This window comes from Asterias amurensis, chromosome 1 (genome assembly GCF_032118995.1).
Source record: "Asterias amurensis chromosome 1, ASM3211899v1".
Taxonomy (NCBI): Eukaryota; Metazoa; Echinodermata; class Asteroidea; order Forcipulatida; family Asteriidae; genus Asterias; species Asterias amurensis.
This window is the reverse complement of record NC_092648.1, coordinates 26,909,528-26,925,252: the sequence shown is the minus strand read 5'-3', so window position 1 is coordinate 26,925,252 and position 15,725 is coordinate 26,909,528. Positions and strand designations below refer to the sequence as shown.

The 15,725-nt window shown below is 37.5% G+C and overlaps 1 protein-coding gene across 1 annotated transcript in view; it reads left to right on the top strand.

Moving 5' to 3' along the window:
* LOC139934933 (serine palmitoyltransferase 2-like) overlaps positions 1–15,237 on the top strand; it is a 38,890-nt gene extending 23,653 nt beyond the window's left edge. Inside the window, exons 6-12 of the mRNA XM_071929364.1 lie at positions 47–140; positions 1,018–1,123; positions 4,314–4,533; positions 4,848–4,974; positions 5,943–6,078; positions 7,033–7,162; positions 8,667–15,237. Of these exons, the coding sequence (XP_071785465.1) occupies positions 47–140; positions 1,018–1,123; positions 4,314–4,533; positions 4,848–4,974; positions 5,943–6,078; positions 7,033–7,162; positions 8,667–8,780 (927 nt within the window). The 3' untranslated portion in view covers positions 8,781–15,237. The remainder of the gene's footprint in view (positions 1–46; positions 141–1,017; positions 1,124–4,313; positions 4,534–4,847; positions 4,975–5,942; positions 6,079–7,032; positions 7,163–8,666) is intronic.
* Positions 15,238–15,725: the final 488 nt, after the last annotated feature.

The window sequence follows — 15,725 nt, the reverse complement described above, 5'->3', positions numbered from 1 at the left end:
GCTGTAAAAATTAAAGACATGATGGAATGTTTTTTTTGTCTTGCAGGGTTGTCTGGTCATTAGTGATAAATTAAACCACTCCTCCCTCGTTCTCGGCATCAGATTATCTGGTGCCTCTGTCAAGGTGTTTGAACACAATGGTAAGTTTGTACATGTAGACCAAGGTTGAAAAAAACTAATGAACAATAAAAACAAAGTTTCTTGGCCCTTTTCGCACCGTGTGACTTGTTGGATTTGGATGCAGGATTTCACGTCCCTCATATGTTTCAGCTGTGCTCGTAATAAACAGGGTGTGCATGTAATTCAAATTCAAGTATCTCTTTGTAGAATATTATGAAAAGAAATTCCCAATTTTTCTTTGTACACAGTTTTATAATCTGTCTAATCTGTATACATGTTGATAATGGTGAACGGCCCTGCGGCCCATCAAAAATCGTAATCATTAAATCATTTTTGTCTGGAAATTAAATTGGCATCAAATTAAAATGATTAAGGGGTACTGCAGATCGCTCCTCAATAATGAATTTCCGGCATAGATAATAGATTACATTTACATGTAGATGGAGATTCGTTGATAGACGTATCTAATTTTTAGAGGAGTCGGGAGTCGCAGGTTTGTTAGCTTTTCGATGCTGTTGAAATTTCCCCATGATTCATGTAATACACATTAGTACAAGTCTTGTGCAGACATTGTTTTATACTTTACTGCATCTTAACTATGATCAAATTTAAGGCGGGGGGTGGGGGGACTGAGGGGAGTGCACCAGTCAATTAACAATCGATGTGTCAATGGTGAATAAAAAGTGCTTTGAGTTGTTTCGCAAATGCAAGATCTGCAAAGTTACTTAATATATTTATCCCCGATTCAAATTTAACATCTATCAATAGTTATATGTTGGTCATTTGGTGTCTTTGCAAAAAAAAAATAGAACCCATGGTTGTGGCTGTGCACAGCTACATTGCGTATGTACATGTAACATGTCACATATATATTGTTTGATTGGTTTGCATTTTCAGATCCTGAAGACCTGGAGAAGGTCTTGCAAGATGCCATTTCTTCAGGGCGGCCAAGGACCCATCAGCCCTGGAAAAAAATCCTTGTAGTCGTGGAGGGTATTTACAGGTCAGTTCAAGCAAAATAATGCTTTTGATGGGTTTTAACTTCATCGAAACTAGCAAGCTCATGTATTTGTTGTGGACCCCTTAATCCAAAGTCATATGCGGCTACTCTCTTGCCACACTCTCCTCCCCCTTTTGGAGAAACAAACTGACAAATCCTGTTAAATTTGTGAATGCCACATCACCTCAAATAACAACAGTACTACACTGGCCACTGGCTACAGATGGCCACTACACTGTGCAAAGCCTGGTCCATACTCCCTGCGAATGCAAGGCGAATTTTTGCATCATGTGGCTGTGTTCACAGCAAACGTTTTGCATAAGTTGAACACAGTTCAACTGTTGCAAATTATTTGTTGTGAATTTGTGACGTCAAAGTTTGTATCGCATTTGCATTTGCAGGAAGTATGAACCAGGCTTAAAGCCATTGGACCCTTTCGGTACATACCAACAACAAAAAGTTCACAGATTTACAAATAACTTACAGGGTTTACAGAAGGTAGTAGTGAAAGACTTCTCTTCAAATATTATTCCATGAAATGCTTTGCTTTTTGAGAAAAACAGTAAAACAATATCAATTCTCGATAGCGAGAATTGCGGATTTATTTTAAACAGATGTCATGACACAGCGAAACGTGCAGATACAAAGGTGGGTTTTCCCGTTATTTTCTCCCAACTCCGAAGACCGATTGCGCCTAAATTTTCACAGGTTTGTTATTTGATATAGAAGTTGTAATACACGAAGGACAAACCTGTTTACCGAAAGGGTCCACCGACTTTAATACAAGGGGACATTTACTTTCAAAATGGCAGAACCAAGGTTGTTGTGACTATTGCCCTTTTCGAGACCAGGGCTTCGGCTTCAGATTCGGCTCAGGCTAGCTTGGCCCCGTGGTTGTTTTGACACTTGCATGTGCTTTGCAAACGTGCTCAGCTTCAGACGAGAGAACAGAGCCTGGAGCCGAATCCAAAGCCGAAGCCGTGGTTTCGAAAAGGGCCTATGACGTCGACTGAAGTGGGTCATATACATTTTAAGCTCAAGGTATATGGTTTGTGTTGGACCATTTCTTCATATAAATGTGTTTTGAATGTTGAGTATATTTTCATTTTTATTAAGGAAGAAAAAAGTCAATCCAGGTTTTGGGGTTTTGGATCCTGTGTGTTGTGCACGTAAAAGATCCCAGTAAGAGAAGGGGTGCCTGGTTTGATTAGCTGCATATTGTGCCACAGCGTTTGTAAACCATTAAATGGTGCTATGTAAAGGAAGAGGTCTCATACTACAACACATTCTGTACCTTGCAGGAAAACATATACTGAGAGCTTTGATAAAGCTTTGCAATAAAGCTTTATATAAGAACTCAGTATTATTATTGTTATGATGTATCCCTTGAAAACTTCTATACAACCAAGACTATTACTATTCTGATTTAGTGTGTGAGTTATAATAGATCAAGCTTACTGATGCTTATCTGAGAAACGTTGTAACACCAAGTTGAAGGTCCACAAGAGTGGGTGGACACACACACACACACACACAAGTACAACATGAGTTGAGAATGGATTGACAAAGAAAAATAGCGAGTGTATCCGGAGCCGAGGGGGGTGAAATATACCCCAGGTTTGTATTGCATTGGCAGACATTGTATTTTTTTTATGGGGCAGGAATGAGGAAACTGAATTTCATTTTACAGGGTCAGGTTCGCATGAAATAGTTGGAAGGGGTAAAGGTAGTGATACTACACGTACCATGGAGGTCGAATTAACTTCCATGGTACTACCAAGGGCTCCAGTTAGAGAAGAAAATCCACAAGACCACAGGACTTGCATCTCAGAATCTTTACTGAAACAGGATTTAATTTAAAAGACCAGAATCAAAATAAGTAGAGACTCGACTTAAAATTAGAACACAGTCTTATCATTTAAACCGGTTTTTTTTAACAAACACCAAGTCTGGAACAATGCTGTGGAAAAGTAAAATTTTAGTATTATTTATTTCATACAACATCCAGTGTCCACAGCACAAGCGCCAAAAACAGATATATTACAAAATGAAGAAAGGTAAAATTTAAAAGGTAAATTGTCTATAGCCGTGATTGCGCTGGATTAATATTTTTGGTAACTTAACCATTACGCTGGGAAACACTCCGACGGGTTAACTTTCTCACCGTCCGCACCTGGATTTATTTAACTCGGGTAAATTTACCGAGACCGTGGGTAAACTAACCGAGCTGTGTAACCTTTGACCGCACTTTTCAGATTTCTGCTCGATCTTTCGCAATTATTAATCTAAACAATTCAGTATGAAATTCACCACTTTTTACAACTTACTTGGAAAGACCAAAGAGCATGCGCGACGCTGCCTGCCCATGAGGCATCCTCCGACACAAAGGTCCCATTACACGGCTAGGAATCATGTATACACTATTTTCTGCACAGTCTGGCTCCGTTGTGTTTGTGTTGTGCATAAAGACATAAAGGGACCAATACTCGGCTAGCTTTACATGTAGTACACATGATCTAGCGGTTGTGGACTGCATTTTGCCTATTACTCCTGTACAAATCGCCGTCATATTGAAACTTTTGTTGGCAACTTCTGAACGTGTGATTTCTCAAGCTTATAAATCCGTGTGTGGGAAAATTATTCCACATTTTTTGGCTTAAGAGTTGCATTTCTGGTTTTTGCTACATTGGATAGTTCGATAATCACGAAAATCTTATTCCTCCATGACAAAACATGTCAGTTTTTTGGGTCACGGACAGATGGAAGATTTAACCGAGTCGTCGTGTCCACACTTGACTTTCTGGCTAGGTTAAACTGACACAGTAAATCTTCCTGGGCACTCGGTCAATCTTCCTGGGCACCTTTGGCTCAGTTAAACTACATGTACCCATTCGGGTCCAGTAAGTTACCTGGGAGGAAAACTTCCTGGGCTGTTTGCATTGGACTTAAAATGGGTAAGTTTACCCATTGGCTCGGTTAGTTTACCTAAATTAAGTCCAATGCGAACAGGGCTTATGAAACACTTAGGGTAGGGGGAAAGATATTTTGGAGGATTGTGACAGAGTGAGAATAAGGCCGGTTTGGAAGCGGTCGTAGCCGCAGCCGTAGCCACCAATTCCGACACGGCCTAGGTTGGAGTCAAAATCAGCCTCTCATTAATTGGTTTATTTATTTTTATTCTTTATGTATTCAGCATGGAAGGGTCCATTGTTTGCTTACCCCAGATTATGGCGCTCAAAAAGAAGTATAAGTTCTACCTGTACCTTGACGAGGCTCATAGCATTGGGGCTCTTGGCTCGAGGGGGAGGGGGGTGACCGACTTCTACGGCATCGACCCCAAAGATATTGACATCCTCATGGGGACATTCACAAAGAGCTTTGGTGCTTGTGGTGGCTACATTGGTGGGCGGAGGGTAAGTAAAAGAACTGATTTTGTGGCCTTATGACAGAGTGACAAGAGCATGCATCATTGCTCCAATCTCCATACTGTACAAAATCATTGAATGTCTGTGATTTCCTCTTTTTTGGTGACGTTACAGTTGCATGACGTCAAAATTCACATTTGCATTCGCAGGGGGTATGAACCTAGCTTTAGATTATGCTTCCACCATGCACATTTTCAAACCCTACAAAGCTTCTATGGACAATAAGAATGTTAATACAGTTGGAGGGTGAATGAGAAGGTGTGCAATAAGAATATTTATCTGAGGTCTTTTTGTCTTTATAGGAGCTTGTTGAGCACATCAGGAAGCATTCTCACAGCACTACTTACGGTAACTCTCTCCCAGCACCCATCGTCCAGCAGATCATCTTGGCTATGACAGCCATCATGGGAGAAGATGGTACTAGTACCGGTAAGTCACGACTTTGTTTAGAAAATGTACAACTCGCTGGTTTAGTCTGGCCTTGTTTATCGATTGAGGGAGGCTTAAAGGATTGGAAAGGGTAATTACATCATTGATTAACTTTAGTCCAAAAATTCACTGGTTATGAAGTTCATACTAGAATCTTTCTATTTCTCTGTTATATTCACTCAGACTTGAAGTCATATGCAAGAAAACTGTATATTAACCCCCCCCCCCCAAAAAAAAAAACAAAAAAAACAAGAGCTGATTACGGTTGCGTAACCAAAATTAGGGAAAAATGTATATGCATGCCCAAAAATTGTGCATGTTTTTTCACTATTTTCTTCCTGACTCACATCTAACAGACTATACTCAAATTTTCAGTTGTTTGATATTTCGTGTTTTGATCCCACAAAACACAAACATTGCATGTGACTCATTTAACGGCTCTACCAATTCTGTATTATTCCTTTAACATTCTCATCTGGGCCCAATTTCATGGCTCTGCTTACCGCCGAATTCTGCGCTTACAACCACGATTCCCCGCTTACGATGCAAACGCCAAATTTCTGCGCTAGCCTTGTAAGCGTAGAATGCCTAGTAACATGGAGTACACATGTGCAGATGAAAAAATTCTGATCACCTGGTCTTCCCCCCAAATTTTTTTCTCAAGAGCCAGTTTGTTGTATGCAGTTCAATAAACGTATTCAGCTCAATAATTGCCCTTACATACTAAACTCATTAAATGCTTTAATGAAGCCAAAGGGATTGGGAATACAACAGCCTTATTAGCACCAACGGCAGAATGAAATAAAATGATGAAGAATTGTTCAGATTTATTAAACCCAGGTGAAAGGAAGGGAAAGAAACCTCTATAAGCCAATCGATACATGCATCGCCTCTAAAAGGCAAACGTGTCTTGGTGCTTCAAGTGCAATAATTTGATCTTTGTATTTGATATTTGTATCTTGTCTTAGGTATCAGTCGTATCCGACAGTTGGCATGGAATACAAAATACGTGCGCCATCGACTCAGGGATATGAAGTTTATAGTTATAGGCCATGACCAATCTCCAGTTATTCCAGTCATGATGTACATGCCTACCAGAGTTGGGTAAGTGAAACCTGATCATGCCTACCAGAGTTGGGTAAGTGAAACCTGATCATGACTACCAGAGTCGGGTAGATGCAACCTTGGCCCAATTTCATAGCACTGCTAAACGGTATGCAAATTTACGTGCCAACTGTAGCAGAATTTTTTCTTCTGAAGCATTAGCATATTTCACAAGTTAGCGAGGAAATTAGGCAGCCATCATGTGCAGTCACAATGGATTCGTATTGTGAGGTGGTTCATTTTTGCCCAGTAAGCATTAGAAGGTTAGCATGCCGTTCTGTGAGCTTACAGTTAGCAGCGCTATTACATTGAAGGAGTTGGCATGCCTTTCTATGAGGTTACGGTTAGCAGCGCTATTACATTGAAGGAGCATGGCTTAAAATTACTAACTGGACCACATACCTGAGGCCAGTACTTCTAGCATTGGGCCAGCTAAATCACGATCCCGGTGGTCTAGAGTTTGGCGATTGACAATTAAAAGTATTACCCCATTGTGTAGTATCGTTGTGGAAAATTTTCACAATGAACCTGATATATCTATCAATCTGTTGAGTGAGAAGTAGCATGATAAATGAGAAAGTAATTTAGTTTTCGAGAAAAAAAATTATTTTCCATGGTTTTAATTTTTGAGACCTCAGAATTATATTTTGAGATATCAAAATCATGCATCTGGAAGCACACAACTTTGTGTGCAAGGGTGTTTTTTTTTTCATCATTATCTCGCAACTTCCATGACCAATTGAGCTTAAATTTTTGACAAGTATGTTGCTTTATGCATATTTGAGATAACCAAATGAGAAGACTGATCTTTGACAATTGCCAAATGTATCCAGTGTCTCTAAAGAGGTTACAGAACTTTTGCATGGTTGTCATGCAGTCCTAATCCCTCCAATCCTAGAGTTTAAGCGATTCCAAATATTAATTAATTAACCAATCCTGTCTTTCTGTCTTCAGTGCTTTTAATCGGATGTGTCGAGCTAGAGGAGTAGGAACGGTTGCCGTTGGTTTCCCTGCTACGCCAATCATCGAAGCAAGAATTAGAATTTGTCTTTCAGCCGCACACACAAAGGAGATGCTTGATAAGGTAAAAATATTGTCAATGATTTTTTCATCTGCTACTCCAGAGCCCAATTTCATAGAGCTGCTTGAGCACAAAAAGTAGTTAAAGGAACACGTTGCCTTGGATCGGTCGAGTTGGTCTTTGAAAAGCGTTTGTAACCGTTTTTTATAAAATGCATATGGGTAGAAAGATGTTGTAAAAGTAGAATACAATGATCCACACAAACATGCCTCGAAATTGCGTGGTTTTCCTTTTAACTTGTCAACTAACACGTCGGCCATTTATGGGGGTCAAAATTTTGACTCCCATAAATGGCCGACCATGTTAGTTCGCTTAGTAGAAGGAAAACCTCGCAATTTCGAGGCAAACTTGTGTGGATCATTGTATTCTACTTTTAAAACATCTTTCCAACCATTTGCATTTTATAAAAAACGGTTACAAACGCTTTTGTTTTGACCAACTCGTCCGATCCAAGGCAACGTGTTCCTTTAAGCGCAAAATAACCATGCTTACCAGAATTAGGAAATAGGGCCCAGAGCTCAATATGGTTTACTCTATACCGCAGGTTGAAGCCGGCGTTTTTTAGCATCAAGCCATAAAACATACGTCCTAGGCCCAGTTTCATAGAGCTGCCTAAAGGCACTGGACACTATTGGTAATTGTCAAAGACCAGTCTGCTCATTTAGTTAATCTCAACATATGCATAAAGTAACAAACCTGTGAGAATTTGAGCTCAATTGGTTGTTGGAGTTGCAAGATAAATATGAACGAGAAAAACCCTTGTCACATGAAGTTGTGTGCTTTCAGATTTCGAGACCTCAAATTTGTGAACTCAAAATTACTTCTTTCTCGAAAACCACATTACTTCAGAGGGAGCAGTTTCTCACAATGTTTTAAACTATCAACCTCTCCCCATTACTTATTACCAAGTGAGGTTTTTCGCTGATAATTATTTTGAGTAATTACCAATAGTGTCCACTGCCTTTAAGCACAGCGAAATACTGCTAGTTAGAATAAGGATACCAGCCAAACTGCCATATCTGTTGTGCAATTTTTGACTAGTATCCTGCTCGTTACTTCTCAGCAGGCAATTGTTCAACAAATTTTTGCTGAGGCAGGCCCTTGTGGGCCCAGACAAGTTCGATGGTTTTGAGTTCTTGAATAATAATTCCTCACCTTGTCTTTGGTTTAAAAAATATTGTGTTCCAGTGTTGACTTTGAGTCTGATAAATAGCTTTTATTTGTTACAAATCTTCTTTAGGGACAAGATGAAGAAATGTTAAGTTTTAGATCTGGGAGGAAAACCTTAAATATGGGGGAAAAAACTGCTATCAGGTTGGGACTGATGTAACATTCTGTTTCAGAGTTCGAACCAGGGTTCACAGAAGTGAAAGGCAGGCCATTTACGCATGTTTATGATTGAAGATTCAAATGTTGGCGCTTTTTTTACCTTTTTAGAAACAAAAAATTCTCACAAACAAAAGATTACAATTTTGATGCGATTTGATTTGATTTGATTTCAAACTAGGCATTAGAAGTCATGAGCGACATCGGAGAAGACCTCCTGTTGAAACAATCTCACCAGCCACGACCCCAACCCCTAACCGAGGAAGAATTGAGAGAGCCAACAATACAATGGTGAGGAAGCAACCCAAGCCCACCTGTCTAATCTCCACTTTCAGTCGATCGAATTCAACAGTGTGCAGTGTAGTGACAATCCTAGTAACAGTGACAATATAAGTAACAGGAATAGACCTTATTGACATGACGTCAATTGAGTAGTTTTAAAGACGGTTGTTCATTGGCCAATCCTGTGTGGTGTGTTTACATCTAAGCGTATCTAAGCGTTTCCATTGTTTCATACCCCGTGTAAAAGCCATGTTCGCAAATGGCTAACTTTTCGCGGCAAATTTTTAAGTTACCGATATTAAGTCCAAGTGGGAACAGCTGGTTACTTACTTGGGTGTTTAATTTCGAGTCGCAGTAACTTAACAATGTTAACTTTAACATGGACAAGAAGTCCAATGCAAACACACCATAAGATGGCAGCTGGATGTCGTCAATGCATGAGGTCTAAGTTATAGGTAAAAATAACAGGACAATTACAAGAAAAGAGAGTAGATTTGTATTCAGGGGTTTTGCAGCAGCAGATAGTCGACTCAAAAACTAGGTCATTCAAAAAAGGTCATTCAAACAGTTTGTACGGATTTCATCAAATTGGTTTTGAGTTTAATGTGGTCCCACAATTATAAAGAAGCATTCATTTTCTAAGAAAAAAAAACATTTATTTGCAGATTTTTATTTATTTTTCAAAATCTATGCCCTTTTTCTTTCACCGCCCTTTTGATCTGTACGGTCTACTGACTGAGAAATTTCAATAAATGACGTTATAGCACTAAGCCGAGGATTATAATACTATAGGAAATGACTATGCACAAACGTTGACCAATGTTGGACCAGAAAGTATTCCATTATTGTTACGTGCACTATGAGGTCAAATTATATTGCTACTGGGGTTGGGTTGGCCACTTTAAAAAAAACATCTTTCAAAAGAATTCTCATTGTAAAGATTGAAAGGTGGTAAATATCTGTTGATTAGAAATCAATAGGGTTGTCGTAATACTTTAATCTTTAAGACTTCCAGTGGGTGACATTTTAACATTTCTGTGGTGTTGGCTTTAATTGAGTCTTCAGTATAGCGAGATATGTGGTTGGTACCCACCATCACCCCTCACTAAGCTCGGATGGATTAGACATTCTTGATCAAAAAAAAATCCAGGACAGTTTATGCTGTTTTCCTAACAAGTAGACACTATTCAACTGAAACGTTCATAGAGACTTAAAGGGGGGTCACACTGCAGCGATAACAAAAACTATAACGATTACGAGGCAAACAGAACTCATTCTATTGGTTGAAATGCTCCGCGCAGAATATGCCAATCGAGGGGCGTGCATTGTTAAGGTTCTCGTTTTCGTTCTCAGATTTAGGCTAGTGTGAGCGGGCCTTAATACTGTGTCTTTCCTGGTGATTTTGCTTGTAAATCAGCATTACGTTGGGGAAAAAAAACACGACCCTACCTTTGAAAAATGTATGTAAATGTTTGTATTGTAATTTGAGATACATGTATGAGGTGTTTAACATAAACTCATCAGTGGGGAGTGCCTTTCCGTTTATTGACATATCAAACTGAACGTGCCTTGACAATGGCATCTCACAGGGATCAGCTGCAAGTAAAAACAATTTCAGGCGTCATTTGACACGATTGATTAAAACGATCGTGGACTATAGATGGGTTGCAATTCATCATGGCCTTTTTAATGTGCCTCTTAAAGTTTTATGTTGTTTTCAAATAATGCAAAGGATTTTTTTTTGCATAATGGTAATTGCTTCATGGTGTACTGCCTAAGTGGTACGTTGTGTATTTTATTTATTTTTCTTTTTTTTGCATTTCTTTATTTATTTATTACTCACAACTCATTTATTACTCGCATACTTCACAAACACTTGATGGTAAATTTAGGGCATTATGGGGATGTTGTACATCCAAGAAAATGCGAGGAGAAGGCATTCAAAATATCAGATTTAAGCTTATATTTTTCAGCTTTCATTCATGCATTCTATTTTGTGTATTGTAAACCATAATATCTATCAAAAAAAATCAAAGGGCGGGATTTGCAGTTTTCATGCTGCACGGCCAAACATTTATTTTTTAAACAGAAACCTAACAATAGTCAAGAAAAATGATAAGAATAATACTTCAAAAATCACAAGCTATTTCTAAGGCAATGCCCGATTATATCTGTAAAGGGTGTGCACAAGATCAGTACGAATGAAAATACAAAATGACTGTATAAAAATCGTCGAGATGGAAACTTTTCCTTACAAATTTTGTGCCTGAAATGCTGTAGTTTCTTTAGAAATGAAAACCTAAAACAAATCTTGATGTTTGATAACACAATGCGTATATTGTTGTGGTTTTTTTCACAATATTGTTGCGACTTCGAAAACTGATTGAACGTAAAGTGTCGCAGGTTTGTTATTTCATTTATATGCTGGGTCACACTAAGAGCTTGTCTTTGACAACTGCCATTGTTGTTTTGCGTGCTTTAAGTAAACAAAGAGTTTTATAGAATCAATCAGAGCTCAAATAGACACCCTTTTTATTTTTAAGGAACTCCTCAGACAACCTCTTTAATGAAATGAGTTGAGGGTATCTTAAACAGGGATCGGTATAAACCTGAAGTTGTTATTACAATAATTTTGGTTGCGCCATTTTGAGTTTTTGATAGGATAGGAATCACTGTTTGTGAGCGATACTCCAAAAATGTGCCAAGTTTCAAGTTCTTTTACATAATGCTAAGGTATTGTTAAACAAAGCTGGTGAGGTTTTTGTGTGTTTTTGTGTGAGGGTTTGGCATAATACTGCTAGAGCATGTTATAGTTTTCAATATATGTACATGTAATCAGATATTGCATCAATATTGAAAAGTGTTAAAGGATATTCACAATTTTCTACATGGTTTGATTACTAAGTTTTGGAAAGATTTGTAATAAGTACTATCCTGTTTCAAATCAAAATACCTTTGATTTCCATACACCTTGAATATGCCGGGTAAACCTCTCCTATCTTACATAAAACCTTTCATCTCCAAAGCCTTGAAATGTAAACTTTTAAAAAATGGTTCTTTGTCATTGTGTCTTCTTAGTTTAATTTTTTGCTTCACTGGTGTGAACATTTCTGTTTGCTATCTTTTTTTTCTGTCAAACCTTTTCCTCAAGAAAATTCACCTTCTTTCCTTCAATCTCATGAGATTGTTTTTTTTTTTTTTTCAATGTGGGTGATTTGTAATTTATGTTTGTTAGGCTGTGTCCAAAATGGCGACCAGACGCATTGTCGGTATCATTAAATCTCAGGTGTGGTTTTTTGTGACTTTTTATTTGATTATATATATTTTTTTTTTTGGGGGGGGGGCACTAGAGACAAATTAACTATAGAAATACATAAAACTTCCGCACCTAATACATAACTCTTCCCAGAACACTTTCAATTTTTTCAGTTTATTTTTACTTTTCTTCCCCGATCGTTCCATCCCTATTTTACTTGTTCTGCTTTTGTTCGATGAGGACTAAAGAAATGGACATCAGCAGTTGTTGTTGAATAATATTTAATAATTTCTATTATTGTAGTACTGTAAACAAACACGTGTGTAAATTAAACAAAGAATGCTATTCAGCATACTTTTTGATTACTTTTTTAATAAACAAATTAATCAAGTTAATTGAATAAAAACTTTTCTTTTGCTATAGTAATTTTGAGAAACAATTTTTTAATAGTCTTATAACTTAATGATTCATTATAATTATCTGTGACTTTGTACATATTTTTCTATGCATTTATGTAAGATATATATTTAATTTTTCCATATGGTGATTGATGTTTTCAGAGATTATAACGATGAATATATTGCAGTACTGGTTAGTTTATATAGTAAACTATATGTATAATTAATTCAGCAGATTATAGTCAGTAATCAAAGAACGCTAAAGTTTGTTATGTGTTGGTAGTATATGTGAACATTTCTGGCGAAGGGCAAATGACATTTTTTTTTTTTCAAGTAGAAGTTCTCTTGAAAGTTAAATCAACCGATGGATATTTGTGCTCTTACATCTTTCATCCTCACTCCTTACACTTGCTGTGCCTTTAACCATAGCGTAGCCTTAAACTTTGGACAATTACAGATGGTTCTTAAATATAAATTGAATGGCTTCAATGGGTGAATGCTGCAAAGTTTGTGCTTGTCTGTGAATTCAGTGTTATCCTTAAAAGTTGGGTAACACAGTTGTTTATATAAATTATACGCAACACGACTACTAATCATTGCTATTTTTTCAAACTTAATCAACTCACAATTACTTCTGATGATAACTATACCACAATTTTCTTGTCTCTTATTTTGCCTTTTGCTTAACAATTGCCAAGCAGCAGCTTGTGGACTCTTTGAGTGACTAATATAAGTTGTTATTTAGCTACAAATTATTTGCCTGTTTGGTCAAACAAACTATATTCTGTTAACACTTATTTCTTGGTTGATTTGATTTAAAACTTATGAATGAGGATCTGTTTTCAGTCCATGTGCCTAGACTGGTGCAATGATGATGTTACTCTCTACATAAGAACAGCATGTAGACATGCACAGGGAGCAAGACAAAGGGGCGTTTTGATTCTTAAGTCAGTCTCCCTTGTTATTGCTTGAATAATTGATGCACTTGTGCCATGAGTTTTTATATATATATTTTGTATATTTCAAATAGTATAGGATATAGTATAATGATTAAAGTTAAGAGTTAGCAGTATACCCTGGACATACAAGCTGAGCGCGGGCAAATTTCATCAAGCTGTGGAGCCAATAGGTTTTACAAACTGTTATTGAGCGAAATGAGCATAATTTTTCTTTTGTTACAGAAAGGTAAACGAGTTTGACATATTGAGTCAAACTCAATACAAATTGTGTGGGTTCACACTACGAACTTGATCCAAACAAGACAATGGAAATCGCATAGCCAATTCCAGTCTCTTTTGTGATGTGTGATCTTTAAGCATAAAATAACGAGTTGTGACTACTCTAGGCTTTGCTTTTAAATGTAGACTCCCATGGCAACATATATTTGTGACCAAACTGAGGATGCCATTTGTGACTGTTTCCGCTCATTCTATAGACGATGTGACCTCTGACGACACTCAAAAACCATAACATGATTCGCGCGCATACCGCCGGGCAAAACCTTGTTTTGGCAGCCAACTAGAAATTGTACGCAATCTTACTGTGACTGCGCAACTCAGTGCCCGCCGAAACATGACGTATAGAGTGTTTTGTCAACAGAGGGCGGTTTGAATGTAAACATAGGTCACATGGTCTATAGTGACACAATTTACAGCTTGATGAAATTGAAATAAGGCCCTGTGCGAATGAATGTATGTCCATCATCAGTGTGTAAAAGTCAACCATGTACAGTGCCTTTTGTGTGATAAAGTTATAAAATTAATGTCTTTTTCAGCAGCTTGTGCTTGAAAATTTCCAACTCGAAGGTCTTTCGTAAACAGAGCTCTTGTAATATCAGGGAGAGCTGTTGTGTCTTGGGATATTTTTTGCATACTTTTGAGGGAAGGTATGCCATAAATGCATTGCCAAATTATGAAACTAGTTCATGCTAAGAAGGAGAGTGCTTATAACCCTAACAACCATTGACCAATCAAAAGTCCAATAGCCTGATAAGGGGGGGGGGGGGGAAAACTGATTTGTTTAGATTTTATTCATTGGCGACTGGCTCTGGCAATATCCTTTACTTTTGACACAGTTTTCAAAGTGAGATTTGGGTATTTATTGTGAAGACAAACAGTGTCTCCAAAATTGTGTAAGTATTTTTCCCATAATGATAATCTAGAGAAAATGCTCTACAATTGTGAAATAAAAATCTCAAATTGGTCCCTGGGCCAATTTTGATCTTTTCATGTCTGTGGTCAGTCTTGTAAAACAGTGAACGATTTCCCGATTGCTACTCAACCATTCAGTGTGCACAAAACTTGTTCAGTCGAAATATTTTGCTTTGCACAACTGCCAGACAAAATCGTTCCCTGTAAATAAAAGCTGAAATGTTGTTCAAGTTTTGCCAGAGCAGTTCTTGTTTATTGAGTTTCTAAGTAAATTTTGCCTCATCGAATATTTTCAGTTTGGATGGAAACATGTGAAGATGATACAACACTTGGGTTCTCACATGAACAGAAAGTTAATGACGATAATTGGTTATCCATTTGTAGGGTGTGACATCAGCAATACATGTCCATAATTGCTTCCCTTCCACTCTTCATAGACTTACATTAAAGTTTGATCAGAGAAGTTTAATAATTTATACCTATTTGATGTGTTAAAATGAGTTTTTCAGTTTTGGGGTTGTTAGTGGTTTTGGTATTTTTTATTATTATTTTTGTGCACATGAAATGCGTATTGATACACGCTAACTCATTGGTTGAATGTAATTGGTGATGACATGTTGGTTGTGAATAAATTATCCCAGGCTTGTACTGTAACACATAGTCTGTTGTGGCTCAATAAATCGTGCAACTTTTTGTTGTTTTCTTAGTAAACCATTTGATAAATCTGGGCCCAATTTCATAGAGCTGCTTATGCAGACAAAAAAAGCTGAGCAAGATAAAAGTTTACTTACCAGAATAAGGTTACCAGCCAAACTACAATGTCTCGTGTACAATTTTTTACTGGTATCCTGCTCATTTCTATAAATTGTTTACTTGCTCAAGCAGCTCCATGAAATTGGGCTCAGTTCTGCTGACAAAAACTACATTCAGTTCAGAAAGTTACATATGGGAAAACAAAAAGTTCATCCTGATAGTGGTGACAAAGAACAGAACCTTCTAGTTCGTAGATGTATTTCCACTGGCAGTCTGTAAATTTGTATATGAAGTGTGAGTTTTTTGGGTTTGTTTTAATAATGGCTATTTATAATTCCTTGGTTGTACATTAATTTGCTTCAAGCCAGCCAGACATCCCAGACTTACTACAAAAGTGGTGT